Source organism: Adiantum capillus-veneris, chromosome 4 (assembly GCF_014529385.1).
Source record: "Adiantum capillus-veneris isolate H3 chromosome 4, ASM1452938v2, whole genome shotgun sequence".
NCBI classification, from domain to species: domain Eukaryota; kingdom Viridiplantae; phylum Streptophyta; class Polypodiopsida; order Polypodiales; family Pteridaceae; genus Adiantum; species Adiantum capillus-veneris.
Genome location: NC_140934.1, coordinates 61,451,202 through 61,469,716, shown reverse-complemented (window position 1 = coordinate 61,469,716; position 18,515 = coordinate 61,451,202). Strand labels below are relative to the sequence as shown.

At 42.2% G+C, this 18,515-nt stretch overlaps 1 protein-coding gene across 2 annotated transcripts; it reads left to right on the top strand.

The window, feature by feature from the left end:
• The first annotated feature begins 1,768 nt into the window (after positions 1-1,768).
• On the top strand, positions 1,769-6,136 carry LOC147459281 (pentatricopeptide repeat-containing protein At4g18520, chloroplastic-like). 2 transcript variants are annotated; one of them, XM_086510582.1, is made up of 2 exons: positions 1,769-4,934; positions 5,584-6,136. In XM_086510582.1, exon 1 carries the CDS (start codon positions 1,966-1,968, stop codon positions 4,474-4,476), a length of 2,511 nt encoding a protein of 836 aa, XP_086366708.1. In that variant the 5' UTR covers positions 1,769-1,965; the 3' UTR covers positions 4,477-4,934; positions 5,584-6,136. The 2 variants fall into 2 exon arrangements, with proteins under 2 accessions (XP_086366708.1, XP_086366707.1); XM_086510581.1 differs by lacking the exon at positions 5,584-6,136 and adding an exon at positions 5,124-5,261.
• Positions 6,137-18,515: the final 12,379 nt, after the last annotated feature.

Sequence of the window (18,515 nt, the reverse complement as noted above, 5' to 3'; positions counted from 1 at the left end):
GAATTGATGACCATGAGGTAGTTGAAGGGGTCCATTTGATTGCAGTGCCCAGAGTTGCGCAAGGTGCAAATTGGCTAGATTTTAAGAAAGCTTTCTTAAAGATTCTAAGAAAGTGATGAAGCAAAGTTTTATGAAGTGGGTACAAAAGAAAAATAAGAGATTATCCACATGAGAGTTGTTACGAGAGTACTGTGGCTCCTATGGTGATTTTGACAATACCATGTTTGCCATGAAATTCAAGATTGATTCGAGTTTCTAAAGCACATTAACCAAAGCTTATTGACTTGCTAGACTACATGCAACACTGAGGAGATTCACTCTTTATAGAAAAAGGAATACCACTTGCAAGCGGATGCTCTTGGAAAACCCCCTAATTATACTTGTATAAGATAAACATGACCCCTCTTTTTACACTTATAAAATTTTCAATATAAAACTCTATTATACCCTTGACTTATTATATAAGATTTGAACTCAAGTGACCTTACATAACAAAATGAATCAAAGAGAGAATCCTATTGTAATTAAAAAAATTTTGACCATTTTTTCACAATAGCATAGTTTTCAAGAAGAAACAAGATCTATTTGAAAATCATGTACTAAATAGGAACTCCTTTCCAAGAAACACTTTGGATTTGGTACAAAGAGGTGTTATTACCTATTGTATTTACACAACTACTCTTTCGGATAGGGATGTTGCTCACTTGGGTAGCCATCCTTAGGAGACACAATGTCTCCCCCCCCCAAAAAAAACACACACACACAGAGGTTGACCACCCCCCTCCCTTGTTATTAAGTTCACAGGGTTGATTATTGGGGGCATGCCCGTAGCTTATACGCTTATGTAGCCTTTGAACAAGGCTCCCTCCCCTGCACTTACGTGGTGCGGTAAGTTTCTCTTAGTCAATCACCTTGGAAGTGAGGTGGCCTCTTGTTGCATACATAAAAAACACTTTGCAATCTCATCCACATGTTGGGCAATGTCACATGCATAGGTGATTGCTTTTGAGAAAAGATCTTTGCAATCTCATCTTAATTTCTCTCACCTATGCCAATGTGTTGGGCAATGCCACATGCCTTCAAGGTGCATGCAAGGTGATTGCATTCGAGAAAAGGTCTTCAATTTGAATTTTCTCAAACGATCCCATAGATTCCTTGCCACAACCATCCATAGGTGATTGCATTCGAGAAAAAATCATCGATTCGAATCTGCTCAAAAAATCCTAGAGATTCCATGCCATGACCATGGGACTAACCTCGCAATTAGGCGCGCTCCAAGAGACGCCATCTCGTCGAAGAATGTCGTAGTCAACAACAACAAACAAGCCCGCTCTCCTAAATTCTCTTGCCCGTGTCCAACGAATACATAGGTGATTGCATTTGACATAAAGGTCTTCACTTTGCATGTTCTCAAAAGAGCCCAAAACTTCGTTGCCACAACCATGTTAAAATTGTCTTGCAATCAACGGGCTCCAAGATGTTGTCGAGGCATTTTAGGACGTAAGGTTCATGAATCCACTGAGAGGCAGATGAGGCTGCTTCCATGCGACTATCGCTTCAAGTAGCCTTTCGTTTAGGCTTTTTTTTCCCGATATTGTAAAGGTCATTATTTTCCACGTGTGGCACTTCCTTCCAATGACATGAAACACTGTGATTGCTGAGTTCACAAAAATCCTCAAAAATCATGTTAAAGAAACGAATTTTCTACGCAATGAAATGAGGGTCCACCTTGGTGACCCACAATTTGATTCAATGCCAAGGCATTCCAGCATGGCAGGCAAAAATTTGACCCCGTGGCAAGTGGGGCGATGGAGACTCGGGAGATGACTGTTTTGGCGAGCCTAAGAATCTCTGTTTTTTCACGCGCACACACACAGAGTCGATTCATTCTCTCTCTAAGCACCAATGGTTTCGTGACCACAGAGCAGCGCCAAGAAAGCAGCAATATCCACTACACAAGCAAACATGGAGGGAAAGAGAATAAGTCTTTCTTTTGTGAGCTCACTTAAAGACTGTGCTAAGAAGAAGGATTTGTACCAAGGCAGTAGGATACATGCTGATATTCGTGATAGTGGGTTACTTGAAAAGAACACATACTTAGGCAACACGTTAGTCAGTATGTATGCCAAATGCGGTGCACTTGTCAGAGCGCAGCAGGTCCTCGACGAGCTTCCTGTCCGCAATGTTGTCTCGTGGAGTGCATTGATTGCAGGATATGTCCAACAGGGTCAGGGTCAGGAAGCTCTGGGCTGTTTTCAGCAGATGCAGAGAGAGGGCATTTCTCCAAATGCAGTCACGTACACTTGCACCTTGAAGGCATGTGGCATTACACAAGATGCTGATATGGGCAAAAGAATTCATGATGATATTGTTAGTCAGGGGTTGTTGAAAGGAAACATCGTGCTTGGCACTGCCTTGGTCGACATGTATGCCAAATGTGGTGCACTTCATAAATCACAAAAGGTGCTTGAGGAGCTTCTTATCCGAGATGTCGTTTCTTGGAATGCACTGATTGCGGGATATGCCCAACTTGGGCAGAGCCAAGAAGCTCTGGGCTGTTTTCAGCAGATGCGAAGCGAGGGTGTCTCTCCAGATGCAATCACATACGCTTGCATCTTGAAGGTATGTGGCACTATGCAAGATGTTGATGTGGGCAAAAGAATTCACGACGATATTGTTAGTAAAGGGTTGTTGAAAAAAGACGTCATGCTTGGCACTGCCTTGGTCGACATGTATGCCAAATGTGGTGAACTTCAAAAAGCACAAAAAGTGCTTGAGGATCTGCCTGTTCGGAATGTCGTCTCTTGGAGTGCACTGATTGCGGGATATGCCCAACACGGGCAGGGCCAGGAAGCTCTGGGCTGTTTTCAGCAGATGCAAAGAGAGGGCATCGCTCCAAATGCAATAACCTACACTTGCATCTTGAAGGCATGTGGCAGTATGCAAGATGCTGATTCGGGCAAACGAATTCATGACGATATTTTTAGTCGGGGGCTGTTGAAAAAAAATATTGTGCTTGGGAATGCCTTGGTCGACATGTATGCCAAATGTGGTGTACTTCATAAAGCACAAAAAGTGTTCGATGAGCTTCCCGGCCGGAATGTGGTCTCTTGGAATGCTCTGATTGCGGGATATGCCCAACAGGGGCAGGGCCAGGAAGCTCTGGGCTGTTTTCAGCGGATGCGAAGTGAGGGCATCCCTCCAGATGCAATCACCTATGCTTGCATCTTGAAGGTATGTGGCAGTATGCAAGACGCGGAGATAGGCAAAAAAATTCATGATGATATTATTAGTCTGGGGTTGTTGAAAAACGAAGTTGTGCTTGGCACTCCCTTGGTCGACATGTATGCCAAATGTGGTGTACTTAAGAAAGCACAAAAAGTGCTTGAGGAGCTTCCTGTCCGGGATGTTGTCTGTTGGAATGCATTGATTGCGGGATATGCCCAACACGGGCAGGGCCAAGAAGCTCTGGGCTGTTTTCAGCGGATGCGAAGTGAGGGCGTTTCTCCAGATGAAATCACTTATGCTTGCATCTTGAAGGCATGTGGCTGTATGCAAGATGCTGATATGGGTGAAAGAATTCACGATGATATTGTTAGTCAAGGGCTGTTGAAAAAAAATGTTGTGCTTCGCAATGCTTTGGTCGACATGTATGCCAAATGTGGTTTACTTCAGAAGGCACAAAAGGTGCTTGACGAACTGCCTGTCCGGAATGTCGTCTCTTGGAGTGCACTCATTGCAGGATATGCCCAACAGGGGCAGGGCCAAGAAGCTCTGGTCTGTTTTCAGAGGATGCGAAGCGAGAGTATCTCTCCAGATGCAATCACTTATGCTTGCATCTTGAAGGCATGTGGCACTATGCAAGACGCTGATATGGGTAAAAGAATTCACGATGACATTAATAGTCATGGTCTGTTGGAAAAAAACATAGTGCTTGGCACTGCCTTGGTCGACATGTATGCCAAGTGTGGTGTACTTCAGAAAGCACAAAGAGTGCTCGAGGAGCTTCCTGTCCGGAATGTCGTCTCTTGGAGTGCCTTGATCGCGGGATATGCCCAGCAAGGGCAGGGCGAGGAAGCTCTGGCCTGTTTTCAGCTCATGCGAAGCGAGGGCATCTCTCCAGATGAAGTCACTTATGCTTCTGTCTTGAAGGCATGTGGCACCATGCAAGACACTGATATGGGCCAAAAAATTCACGATGATATTGTTAGTCAGGGGCTGTTGAAAAAAGAAGTTGTGCTTGGCAATGCTTTGGTCGACATGTATGCCAAGTGTGGATTACTTCAGAAAGCACAAAAAGTGCTTGAGGAGCTTCCTGTGCGGAATGTCGACTCCTGGAATCCACTGATTGCAGGATATGCCGAACAGGGGCAGGGCAAAAAAGCTCTGGGCTGTTTTCATCGGATGCGAAGTGAGGGCGTCTCTCCAGTTGAAATCACCTATGCTTTGGTCTTGAAGGCTGTGCTTACATCTTGAAGGGATTGGCATTATACACAAGACGTTGACAAAAAGATGAAATCACCTATGCTTTGGTCTTAAAGACTATGCTTACATCTTGAAGGGATGTGGCATCATGCAAGACGCAGACTGGGGAAAAAAATATTTTTTGTCAGGAGGGGTCGACAGTGCTTGGCAATGCAGAAATACAGAATTTTGGAATGTTTACTTTATTAGCGTAGCATCTGTTTTCAGACTCTGGCTCTCTCCTTACTCCACGTGTAACACTCTCTCCTGCTAAGAGTATGATGTGCAATCAAGGGTTACCCCCCACCCCCACCCCCCACCCCCCCAAATGATCAGGCAGAAGGGGTGTCGCTCTCCAGCACTGTCTTCCAACAATGGCACATTGTTCTTCTGACATCCTTCCGCATTTACAAATGAGGGAAGAGTTGAGGGCTATGTTGACCGCCTCTGCGGGATGGCATACTGTCAAGGTAAGAAATGCTGTGTTTTCTTTCTCTTCTCTCTCTCTCTCTCTCTCTCTCTCTCTCTCTCTCTCTCACTCACACACACACACACACACACACACACACACATACACACACACACACACACCCCCACCTTTTCCTAAATTTTTATGGTTGATGAATACCCTGTAAGCGTCACTGTTTTTGTGCGTACAGAGCGGTGGCAAATCCACTGACAAATTCAGGAAAGAAGCAATACTGGATACACAAATCAAGCATAAACAGGACGAGCACGAAGAGGAGTTGAAAACGAGTTTTTTTTTGACCCGACTAAAAGCGTGTACTCAGAATTTGTACCAAGTCAATAGGATTCACACTGAGGTTCACAACGTTGGGTTACTTTAGAAAGATGCATATTTAGGGAGCAGATTGGTGAGTATGTATGCCAAATGTGGTACTCTCAAGAAAGCACGAGAAGTTCTTGATGGGCTTCCTGTCTGGAATGTCATCACTTGGAATGCTTGATTGCAGGAATGCCAACATGACTGTGGCAAGGAAGCTCTGTGCTGTTTTCACCCATGTTGTGCCTGTCTGTGCTTTGGTCAATATGTATGCCAAGTGTGGTGCTGTTGCGAAAAGCACAAACAATTATTGATGTGTTGTTGATTGCATGCAGGATATGCACAACATTGTTGTGGCAAGGTCAGTCTGGGCTGTCTTAACCAGATGTGAAGGGGAGGCCTTTCTACAAATGCATTCACCCATGCTGGCGCCTTGAAAGCCTGTGGCCTTATGCAAGACCTTCACATGGGTGTGAGAACTTACAATGAGATTGCTAGTCAGGGGCTGTTGGAGGAAGGCATTGTCCATGGCGGTGCTTTGATCGATATGTATGCCAAATGTGGTGTCCTCACGAAAGCAAAAAAGTTCTCGAGGACCATCCTCTCTAGGATGTCGTCTCTAGCTCGGGGTTGTTTTAACCAAATGCGAAAAGTTCTTGATGGGCTTCTTGGTTGTTGTAATTTCACTTATACTTGCTTATTGCTTATAAGCAACTCATTGTGAGAGTCTAAGTTCAGTCTATGTTCAAATATATCTTAGTTGTAATTTGGACTATGCTTCCAAGCTGTACTTTGTAATCTGGATTATGCTTCTTAGATTGTACTTTCATTCACTGAACTTCGTAATTTGAATTCATCAATAGTTCTGATATTTCAGTTTTGGTACTCCATGCCTTTGATTATATGTATCCGTAGTGTGAGATCTGTCTTATCTGATTTTGCTTAATCAGACCAACTGATATCTGAAGATTTGAACCACTATGAGATCTTACCAGCTCAACTGATATTCAAATTCATGTCTAGAACTTTGGAAGAGTTGTTAAGCTCTAGCTCTTTCTATTTTGGCGATCATGGTCGTGAGCTTAGAGCCTTGACAAATCCACTCTCCCAGTTCTGACTCAGAGAGATTCGTCCAACCACTTTGCTAGTACGACGTTCAGCAAGAGATCGGAGAACCACTAGAGTACTTGCCGAGGATGAATAAGTATTACTGCTGTAGGATCGGAGCAGGAATCTGATGAAATCCAACACAGCTCTCGGGGTGAAGAATCCAAAGTGGACCGAGGCAACAAGGAAGTTGAACCACAACAAGCTTCAGGATTTTTGAGAATTCCATAAGAGCACATTCGGTCAGATTTGAATGACACCTCCACTGACATAGCACCAGACATGCTACTAGGAAAGGCAAGCCAATGACAGCAAGTGATACCAATGAATTAGTAAGGCATAAATCGAAGCATATTAAACCTATATCAAAACCCATATTAAACTGTGAAAGATGCAACTAGGAAATGGTATTACCATTACCCAACAACTAAGCTAAGAACTTACTTTAAAATAAAGAAAGCTTTCATTTTAGAATACAGTGAAAACAAGGGGATGAGGATATCCTATGTGAATTTGACAAAATACAAGGGAAATTATCGGTCAGAAGTTATGTGGAGAAAATCAAGAAACTCACCAAGTAGTTATATGAACCCCTTCAGAGAAGAGAATGAGAGAATGATTTTTGAGCATCTTCAGAGTTCTTCAGAAGCAACTTCATCAACCTCCAATTCATCAGAAACTAAAAGCTCTAAAGATGAAGGACAACTCAGAACAAAGAAGTGGCCTGAACCATAAAAATTGAAGAATTGTCCAAATAGATTTTTAAAATCTCGAAGACCAAACCATCACCAAAGACAATAGAAACTTGGTGTGTTAAAGGTAAGTCAAATCAATAGCAAATTGATGAATGTGTTCAATGTGAAGCCTATAATTATAGACTGCAAAATCAGAATTCATCACTTCAAAACAAGGGAAGCATTATCCTTAATTGCATTAATCACTCCAAAATCTTTTAAGGGAGAAGTATTTGTTGAGAACCCCCAAGAGCATGGAGCACCTACTAGGGGAATTGCAGGAAGGGAAAGATATCAAAACTTCTCTGGTAGAGGCAGAGGTTGAAGGGATTTTAGCAGAAGAGATTTCAGTTGTTACACATGTGGCAAGTATGGACATTTTTCAACACAATGTTCAAAATGTGTAAAGTCCCATGGCCAAACCAGTGCCAATGAGAGTGATCTCTAGGAAGTTATGGTGTCGTCATCAAAGAAATACTAGAAAAACTAGTTGGTAAACCAACGCACAGTGAAGAAAGTCAAAACCGGGAGAAGCAAAGAGCTATTTAGAAATCCAAGGGGAAAGGTAAAGAGGTGAATGAATGGTAGGGTTGATGATTTGGACTGCTTAGATCACATAGGATCTAGGGAAAAAAGCAAGAGAAACCATAATGCTCAAAGGCTAGAACCATTTAGAAGATTGCACCCAAAACTTTAGCAATCCAGATGACAAAACTGTTACCATATACATGTGGTAGTGATGTGTGTGAACACCCTTAGGACCGTCGGGGCATTTTTTTCCCTCACTAGGAGGTTTTTCCCCCCCGTACATTGTATATACGCCCATCATTATAGGGCTAACTTATCTTTCCATTGTGCACCAAGCAATACTACTCTCTATTGTGTGCCTTGAGCTTCTTCATCTTCTCCAAGCTATGTGTCTTTCCTTGCAACCCTATTTCCAACAATTCGTATCAGAATAGGTTGCGTCCTCTCGGGCTTAGTCGCCAGCATCACCAGCACATGCTGTCGAAGTGCGTAGTTCTCCAGGGTTGACCGGGAAAGCACCGGGCCTCTGGCTGTAGACAGGAGCTTAGCAGGCGCTCAAACTAGGATAATCGAGTGCAGATAGATGTAATTAATAGTTTAATACACATAATACTGATGATTCAAGAGAGTTTGAGAGAGAAAACTGCAAATAAGAACAATATTTATTGATCCGGTGAAGAAACAAAGCTTCCAAACTCTAGAGATGCTGACAGCAGATGCATTGTAAAATTTCTAACTGCTCTTTTACAATCCTATTGCATAAGCCCGCCTGGTATGCCTTTCGAATTGCAACCCTCGCCTCAGAATTCTTCCCCAAGATATCCCACTATCCAGTTTCCTTGTGTCTGGATGCTCCTCCCACCTTTCCCTTGTCTTCTCCAATTGCCCTCAAGCAGAAGAACCCCCCACCGCTCCAATCGGTTCCCCAAAAGCCCTCCCAAGAATGCTAAAAAATTGACCCTCCCCAAAAGAAAAGAAATCCAAAAGAACCCAACCCTTGTTAAGTGAAAAATACCCCTTTTATAAAGGTCTAAGTCCCCTAAAAAAAAGAAAAAAAAATGTGAACTCCTTTAGCTCATGCCGTCCTCTTTCAGCTTCATATAGAATTCTTTTTGCATTGCTAACACTTGGCACATTTTATTTTTGGCAACTCCTGCATGGTGCACTTCCCTTGGTCCTTTGTCTGCCCAACTTGACCGCCTGTTCACCTCTTGAGCTTGCCCCCTTGGGCCTCTTTGAACACTCTCTCTCTCTCTCTCTCTCTCTCTCTCTCTCTCTCTCTCTCTCTCTCTCTCTCTCTCTCTCTCTCTCTCTCTGGCTCACTTCTTCCCATGCTGTCTGCCGCGGGACCCCTCCCTACCTGAGCACTGCGATATCGCTAGTGGGGGGGGGGGGGGGGGGGGGGGGGGGGGGGGTTGCCTTCAAAACAAAGGGGAACCCTCATAGGCGTGTGAATGACGGCCCACGGGCATGCCACATCATCACTGCCATATATCACAGGCGCGCCACAGCGCAGAGGCAACCACCAACCGCACCAGCCTCTCCCTTCCAAAACTGCCACGCGGTCGCCCCTGCAGGGCAGCATGCCACCAACAGAACGCCCCAATGGGCTTGCCATAGCCTCACACCAAGAGAGCTCTCTCTCACGTTTCCACACAAGACAATGGGCTCACTCCCCAACCAATATACCCTCGCATCCAAGCACGGGTCCGCGCATATGGGTTTATTGGCTGCCACGTGTCTGCCTGTGGAACCCTCACCTCCAAGCACTTTTTAAAAAACTCCATTTGATGCGAAAAACCCATTGGGTGCTCTTCAACTTCAAAGTCCTGCCATTTGTGGCTCTGAATTCCAGCTCCCGATCCGCGAAGCCCGGCCGCAACTTCATTATGTCGACTTGAAAACCCCCCCCCCCGCTCTTGCCGCACTTCGAGATTCTCCAAGACCCCGAACCGAGGCCGCAAAAATGTAAACTTTCATCTGCAACCAACTCTGAGCAACTGCACCCTATCTTTTCGACTACAACAACTTTCTGCTCTGGGCTCCGTTTGACAAATAGTCAAGTCTTGCTAGCTCCATACACTGCATAGCACCTTCTCGAACTTTGTCAAAACCCAAAAAACGCCAGATGGCACGACTCCCCATGGGGTCAGGTGGGCATCAACCTAGCCCCCAGCAAAACTTCAAATGGCCATAACTAGCAATCCGTAGGTCTGATCTGCAATATGAAAAGACGGATAGGCTCCATAAAGCAAGCACTACGTGTCCATACACTGACATCCACTCAGGACACCTGTCCCAAGCTGCTCTGCCTGGCAAGAACTTGCAACACACCGCACCTTCAAACTCTAATATCTTGGGCTCCGTAGCTATGTTTGATGAGCCGTCTAGACCTGTTCCTTTAGCACTTTCAAGCTCTACATTTTAAAGCAAAAAACCAACCCTCCATTCAATCTTCACTTGTCAGCCCAATTGGTTCACTTTGAGGCACTTTTGTTCTACAAAACCCGCATAATGCATACATACCAATCATCTCCTGGTATCATGGCAAAATCTGGCCCAAATCAGCAATTTGGCAAAACCTTGAAAATGTAGGTAGATCCTCGTCTTTCACCCCGTGCCTGCAAAGCGGCACGACAACACCTACTCACTTTCTTAGATTTTGGTGAGTTTTGGTGAGCATTAGCATGTCTGCTTAGAATTTCCATTCGGGCTCATTTTGGCCTCCATTTCCACTACAGGTAGTATTGTGCCTGTAATTTTGTCCTTTTGTGCAATTTTTTTGTCAATGCCATTTTAAGTATAACAAATCCCTTACAATCTTCTTCGGCTTGTGCTATATAGCATGTATTGATCTTGCTTCATTTCTCCTCTTTTCGAGCAGTTTTGAGACAATTACCCAATGTGGGCTTACATGATGCAACATGTTCTTGTATCAAAGGGAGTTTGAAATGTTGTACAAGGCATTGATGTACGTCGTGGTTATATGGATACAAGCAATGTTGAGGATGTTGCGGGTTTTGATGGCAAGGTTGCTACTGCCAGAGCTGTTTTGCCTACGGCTAAGCAATCTCGTTGGGATGTTAGAGATGCGCATGCTCATGCATTGATTGCGTTATCTGTGAAGCACACTAATACTCCTCACATTTGTTTAACTAAATTTACAAAAAATGGTTATTTTGAATGGTCTTTATGCAAGTTGCAATGAGGCTAAAATTGCATTGCTGCGTGAAGAGCTAGAGTCAAAGATTATGCTTGAGAAAGATGACATGGACACTTTCCTTCATGGTATCAAGGATATTAAAGAGAAACTTATTTCTGTCATGGATGCTTGAGAGTCAGTCGCTCTAGAAGAATCTAGAAGGATCTAGAAGATTCTGAAGTTCTAAAAGTATCAAGAAGATTCTAGAAGAATGGAGAAGATTCTGAAAGAATCTAGAAGTTTCTGGAAAGCTCTAGAACGTTGAAGAAGGATCTAGAAGGTTTTAGAAGAACTAGAAGGATCAAGAAGTTTCTAGAAGGTTGGAGAAGATTTCAGAAGAATCTAGAAGTTTCTGGAAAGCTCTAGAAAGTTGAAGAAGGATCCAGAAGGTTCTAGAAGAACTAGAAAGATCAAGAAGGTTCTAAAAGATTCTAACCTCCTCAAGAAGAACCTAGAAAGTCCTAACCTCCTCAAGTAAGCTCCTCAAGCACTAGTATAAATAGGGGTCTTGGACCACAAGCCCCTCAGTCTTGCCAAACTGTTATGAGCGCGTATAGACCCCTATAATCCACGCACATCCGGAGAGTTCTGTCCTTCTTTTTTACAAAGAGTATTGGAGCTCCTGCTAGGGACTTTGAATGCCGTATGAACCCCTTAGCAAGGTTCTCATCAATATTTTTCCGTAATTCTACCAATTCATCTTAAGATAGCTTGTATATTGGGCCAAAAGGGGGTTGGCTTCCCTCCTGAAGCTCTATGGCACAATCATAGGGTCGATGCTTCGGTAAGAGGTCGTCTCTAGAGGAGGTGGTAATGTCATGGATGCTTGAGAGTCAGTTGCTGCCTGCATCATTGCCTATGTCATCGCCTACATCATCTCTAAAGGTTCTAGAAGAATCTAGAAGGATCTAGAAGATTCTAGAAGTATCAAGGAGATTCTAGAAGTTTCTAGAAGCATGCAAAAGATTTTGGAAGAATCTAGAAGTTTCTAGAAAGTTGAAGAAGGATCTAGAAGGTTCTAGAAGAGCTAGAAGGATCAAGAAGGTTCTAGAAGATTCTAACCTCCTCAAGAAGAACCTAGAAAGTCCTAACCTCCTCAAGTAACCTCCTCAAGTAACCTCCTCAAGCACTAGTATAAATAGGGGTCTTGGGCCACAAACCCCTCAGTCTTGCCAGCACCAGTTGTGAGCCTCCTACGAGGAAATCCCTCTTCTAGTTCTTATGTTCAAGTCTTGTCCTTGCAATCAAGACTTGTCTTGTACTGTTCACACCATAGAAAATCCTGCTGATCTACTTACAAAAGGACTTCCCTCAGAGAGCTTTGCGCATTTTCGCAAGCAGTTAGGTGTAGGGTAGTACATCACTTCTCTACATCTCTTGTATATTAGCTTGTATAGTAGCTTCTCTCACACTTAAAGTACCACATTGGACTTTAAGTGGGAGGTTGTTGGGGTATAAAGCCCAATGTGGTCGCCCAGGTAAGTGGGAGGGCCGCCAGGTATGTACACATATTCTTTTGTAAAAACCTAATAAGAACTCACTATGGTCTACACATTACAGTAGAGCGAGTTCACCATATCGTCGTGCTCTTTTTCTCGCACTCTCTCTCGCGTCGCACTTCCGCTCGTACTCCTTCACAGAGCTAGAGTCATTCAAAGGCTTTCTTTGATAGCTTCAAAAGCGCTAGAAGTGGAAACTCCAGCCTTTGAATTTGCTAGCAAGAGTGCCAAGGAAGAAACTGAGGAATCAGCAAAAGGATCTAAGGAGCATCTCAAGAAATAAGTACAGCAAGTCAAGGTACACTTGGCTGAAGTTGATAAAAAGAATCTAGAGACAAAAAATGTTCTACCGCAACAATTTGAATCTCCACAAAAGGATCCATAAGCTAAGAGACATAGAGGCCAATAGAGATATGTCACTATGAAGATAATTTTTCAAAGAGGAGGTCATCCAGTTCAAATAGAAGTTTTGGAAATGTACAAGATGAGATATATATCAACATATGTAAAACAATCCAAAAGCTAATTATTAAGCTTGATGATATCAAAAGGACAAGTTTCATCATTGAACTAGCTAGTACTGGTTATTTTCCATTATGGTATTTTTGAAGAAGAATGAAAAACTCAAGGTATGTGTTGACTACAAGAAACTGAATGCTTAGACAATAAAAGACCCATTCCCACTACCATTCATAAACATGATGCTGGATGAGATAGCTAGAAATGAAATGTACAATCTTTTGGATTTCCATTTGGTCTAAGTAATTTCTAACAACCTTTCAATGATGTATGATGGATTTTTTCAATGAGTTCCTCCCTAAGTTTTTAGCAGTTTTTGTGGATGAATTCACAATCTTCTCATTTGAAGACATGCATCTCCTGTTTTTGGAGATGGTATTTGAAAGACACATAGAGAAGAGGATTTGTCTAAATCCCTTTAAGTCATTATTCATGGTTTGGAAGGGATAACTACTAGAACATGTTATGTCCAAAAAAGGTATTGAGATGGCTAAAGACAAGATTCAAAGTGTCTTGTAGGCCAGAGTACCAAAAATTGTATTGGAACTTAGCTTGTTTTTGGGGTACATCAATTGCTATCTGGGGTTTATTCATATGTTCACAACGAAGACCATTCCATTATATGAATCACCCAGAAAGGAGTTAAGTTTATTTGGATGCCTAAATGTGAAGCCAATTTAGTCTCCATAAGAAAGCTATCAATATGAATCTAATTCTTTGCCAACCAAACTGGGATATCATTTTTTAAGTTCATCTAGATGCTTCTAGCATGGAAATGGGAGCTATTATGGCCCAACCCAATGGAGAAATTGATTATCTAGTATACTTTGGCAGCAACAAGGTAAAATAGGGGTATTCAACCACAAAACAAGAGGCCATTGGGAATGGTATTCAACGACACATAGTTCAAACATTATTTTCTAGGAAAGATATTTTATTTATATGTTGATAATCAAGATTTACTTTATCTCGTTAATAGGTTTGTCATCCTAATTAGATGGATGATGTTCATTCTAGAATTTGATTTCAAGATCTTACATAAGCCAGGTAAGAATCACTACTGTGAAATTTTTTTATCCCAAAGTAGGGACAATATTTCACTGAAATCCTTGTGAGATGAACCAGTAGACGGTGAATTATTTTAGATAATGAAAACTGAGAAACCAGATCGAGAGTGCTAGGAAGTGTTTGATTTCTTGCACTATGGTGGACTAATCTCAATCCAATAAAAAGGCTCTCATTATCAAAAGTGTTAAATTTACATCCATAACTAGATCTAGATACAAACTAAGCATTGATAGAGTGTTGAGAAGATGTGTACCTTTGCAAGCAAGGATGCAAGTTATTGCTGTGGCACACACTAGGTTTTTGGATGACATTTTTTTATTCATATCACTCATAAGAAAATTTTGCAAGTAGGGTTGTGATGGCAAAGTATAATATCAAATGTCACAAACTTTTTTAAAACATGTGATGGTTGCCAAAGAATGGCTACACCCAATGCAGCAGATATAGCATCTCTGGCCACAATTTAGATATGACATCTTTGACCACAATTCAACCCTTAGCAATATTTATGAAGTGGAGTTTGGATTTCATGGGATTTTTAAGAAGGTCACACCTGGGAATAGTAAGTATATAGTCATGGATACATGCTATGTTAGTAAATGGGTGGAGGCTAAGGCATTTCCCAACAACACAGCTAATTCCACAACCTAGTTCTTTTATGAACATATTATATGTCAATATGGCTTTAGATCAAGGGACTCATTTCATAAACGATACTATTTAGATCCTTAATAAAATATTCTCCATCAAGCATTGAAAGTCCACACCTTATTATCCTAGATGTAATGGGCTAACAGTTGACCCTTATGAGAAACAAAGTTTGACAAAATAATTTTGGGATCACTTGAGTACCAAATCCAAGAAGGTAGTAAGAACATATGTAGAAAAGAAGTCTACATAGACTGAGGGAACATTAGAAAATTTCGGAGGTCATTTGGAGGGCCTTGTAAGAAATTGTATTTCTCTCTCTAGAAACTTTTTTTAAAATGCACTTGCACCTTGTGAGTACGTCCAAAAGGACAACCAGACACTTTAAAAAGTAGATTTATATTCTCAATCGTCCTTGAAAACGGTCACTTTTTTAGTTAATGTGAGCGTCTTTTTCAGGAGGCAGGTGCGGTGCATTCAAGGCAGCTTACGTCATCACTGAAAGTTAAAAAGTCACAAACTGTCAAATAGTGATAGATTTTGAGGCTTTTGACACCACCAATGCGTCCGGAACGCCATAATACCCTAAAAACGAATGTCTACTTGTTTCATTCCGACATCCGGAGAGGCAAAAAATGTCAAAAACCCCCAAAAAATGGGCTTTTTACTTAAGGCGCGCGAGGAGGCATTCTAAAATGCTAGAATGCCCCTTTGCGCGCCGTTAGTACAAAGCTCCTTTTAGTAATTTTTGGACAATTATCTTTCAAGAAAGCCTACCCATGTTTCTCTACTGCACTTTTGCACCATGCTCTCTCTCTCTCTCTCTCTCTCTCTCTCTCTCTCTCTCTCTCCTTTCTATAGCTTAGCATATTTAAAGAGAGAGAGAGAGAGAGAGAGAGAGAGAGAGAGAGAGAGAGTGAGAGACTCCCATTACTAACGGCGCGCGTGGAGCATGTTTTGACCTCAAAAAACACCTCCTCGCGCCGTTAGTATAAGGTAAAAGAAAGACTCTCTCTCTCTCTCTCTTTCCCCCGCCTTACTTCCTCTCTCTATAACACTCACACATACACATATAAACACATACACTGGTGGATGCACAGTACTAAGGGCGCGCATAGAGACATGCACACCGGTTGTGCCTCTCTACGCGCGCCTATAGTATAGAGAGAGAGAGAGAGAGGAGAGAGAGAGAGGGGGGGGGCTCTTTGTGTTTGTGTGTTTGTGTGTGTGTATGTTATATTTGTGTGTCTATGTGTTTGTGAGTGTGTGTGTGTGTCTGTGTGTGTGTGTATGTTATATTTGTGTCTCTGTGTGTTTGTGTGTATGTTATATTTGTCTGTGTGTGTGTGTGTGTGTGTGTGTGTGTGATCAAAATGCACTTTGTAGAATTGTAACAATGGGTGTGCGTGCTCACTCTTATAGACCCGAAATTATGATCTCTAAGGCTAAGATGATGAAGAAAAAACCTATGTGATAGATGGAGGCCTTTTTAGAGATTTTTTGACATTTTCCTCTCAAAAAGCTCTCTAAAAGAGGAAAAAATGGGCTTTTTACTAACGGCGCGCGATGAGGCATTCCAAAATTTTGGAATGCCTCCTCGCGCGCCGGTAGTAAAATGTTCTTTTAGGGGTTTTTGACATTCTTTGCCTCTTTGGATGTCGGAGCTAGGCAATTGGACATTCATTTCTAGGATATTTGGGCGTTCTGGACGCATTGACAGTATCAAAAGTTTCAAAATCTTCCACCACTTGATAGTTTTGTAACTTTTTGAATTCTAGTGATGACGTAAGCCGTATCAAATGCACCGCATCTACCTTGTGAAAAAGGTGCTCGCATTAAATGAAAGAGAGTGATCGTCTTCGAGGACCACTAGATTATTAAATGAGGAGAGGGACACCTTTTATATTTTTGTTAATATCAATCTATTTTTCTACGTAACGTAGGCTCTTCTCTCATTGGAGGAGCTTATTTTCCTCTCTCTTCCAAAAGGCCCTCCAAAAGACCTCCGAAATCTCCTAATGCATCCATAGCTACGTCCATAATACTATCTGTTGGGTTTCCAAGCCCAAGTTTGGTCTAGTAACTATGGGAACATCCTCTATAGCTAATAACTCCCGAAGGGTTTGTCAAGTAAGATGTGTTCTTTACTTTGATATTTTGTTGATTTCTTGTTGTTTTATTTTTCATCTCTAATCCAGCATATATCTCTAATTTCATCTCCCTCTCTAACCAAACCTATCTCTCTCACTCTAGAAATTCATTCTCTCTACAAATTCTAGGTTCTCCTTGCTGTGCAGGTACATCTCTCCCCGCAGTATCCTTATTGCCTACGGGCAAGAATAGGGCTTGGGAGGGAAACTTCACTTCTCTCATATCTAGATTTCTCACATACTACCATAGATGAATAATCCAAATGATGTGAATTTCTATCGCTTCCACTCTGCGCGATCTATTAGAATTAATGTATGGATGAGCCATGTTTCTCTTTGGCCCAGAAAGGCTCAATGAAATACTTCTTTCATCGGATCCCATCATACTACCTCGTATAGACTATAACTTTTCTTTGAATGTAGTTATATCGCTATGAACTAAGAGGATTTGTACACACAATTAATCCCAATCACTAGACAAAACATATATATTATGGTAAGCACAAAACTACAATTCCAAAGAACAATTCGTAGCTTGTTTGGTCGCCAAAAATTTAACGTCATTAACTCATCTATTAACCCTTTCATATTACCCATGATACAATATAACCATAGCCTTGATGTTTTCATCTTTGTGTTGTTTTGATATCCTCTTTTGTCTTCTTTCTTTGTGTGTATGAGTGCAAGAGAGAAAGAGTAGGGCTTCTTTGATTGCACTTCCTTCCAAACCCTAAACTTCATGGCATGTATGGTTTAACTCCTTCATATAGTCTTTAGAGTTCTCTCACAAACTCTCACAGCCAAAAGCCCGGTGCTTTCCTGGCAAGATCGTAAATTTTTCGACACATTAGAAAATTTCGGAGGTCATTTGGAGGGCCTTCTAAGAAAATGTATTTTTTGCACTCTCTCTCTAGAAAATATGGCGAATAATAGAGGTGGGTCTTTCATGGTAAAAGTTCAAAAAGTATACTTTAAGTAGATTCCTTACTCTTCTGAACATTCGTTCGTAATGATTGAGGGATAATCTTCTTTTCAGTTGCATTGAATGAACATCGTCAACATGGAGGTGTTACCATATACATGTGGTAGTGATGTGTGTGAACACACTAGGACCGCCGGGGCATTTTTTCCCTCTTTAGGAGGTTTTTTCCCCCGTGCATTGTATATACGCCCATCACTCTAGGGCTATCTATCTTTCCATTGCACACTAAGGAATACACTCTCTATTGTGTACCTTGAGCTTCCTTCGTCTTCTCCAAGCTGTGTGTGTTTCTCTGCAACCCTAATTCCAACAATTGGTATCAGAGCAGGTCACGTCCTCCCGGGCTTAGTCGCCAGCTGCTCCAGCACACGCCTGCTCACTTTCTCCGATTTCAGTGAGCTTTGGCAAGCGTTCGCAGGTCGACAAATATTTTGGGTGAGCTCGAAGAGCTCGGTCTGCTCAGAATTTTGATTTGGGCTCATTTCGGCCTCCGTTTCCACTACGGGCAGTACTGCACAGGCTATTTCGTCATTTTGTGCAGATTTTCTGTCAGTGCCGTTTTCTGCATAACAGGTGCCTTATAGTCTTCTACGGTTTGTGCTATATAGCACAAGTTGCTCCCGCTCCATTTCTCCTATTTTCGGGCAGTTTTCACATCAGGTGCAGCATTTACCATGGCTGACAACAACAACACAGATGTGTTCAAGATGTTTGCTGCTGAGGACAGGTTGGATGGGGACAACTACCCTATGTGGGCTTATATGATGCAACACGTTCTTGTGTCAAAAGGTGTCTGGAACATTGTGCAGGGCATTGATGTACGTCCTGGT

What these genes read in the sequence shown, in the direction of transcription:
- LOC147459281 (XM_086510582.1), top strand. Translation starts at nt 1,966, where the DNA reads ATGGAGGGAAAGAGAATAAGTCTTTCTTTTGTGAGCTCACTTAAAGAC.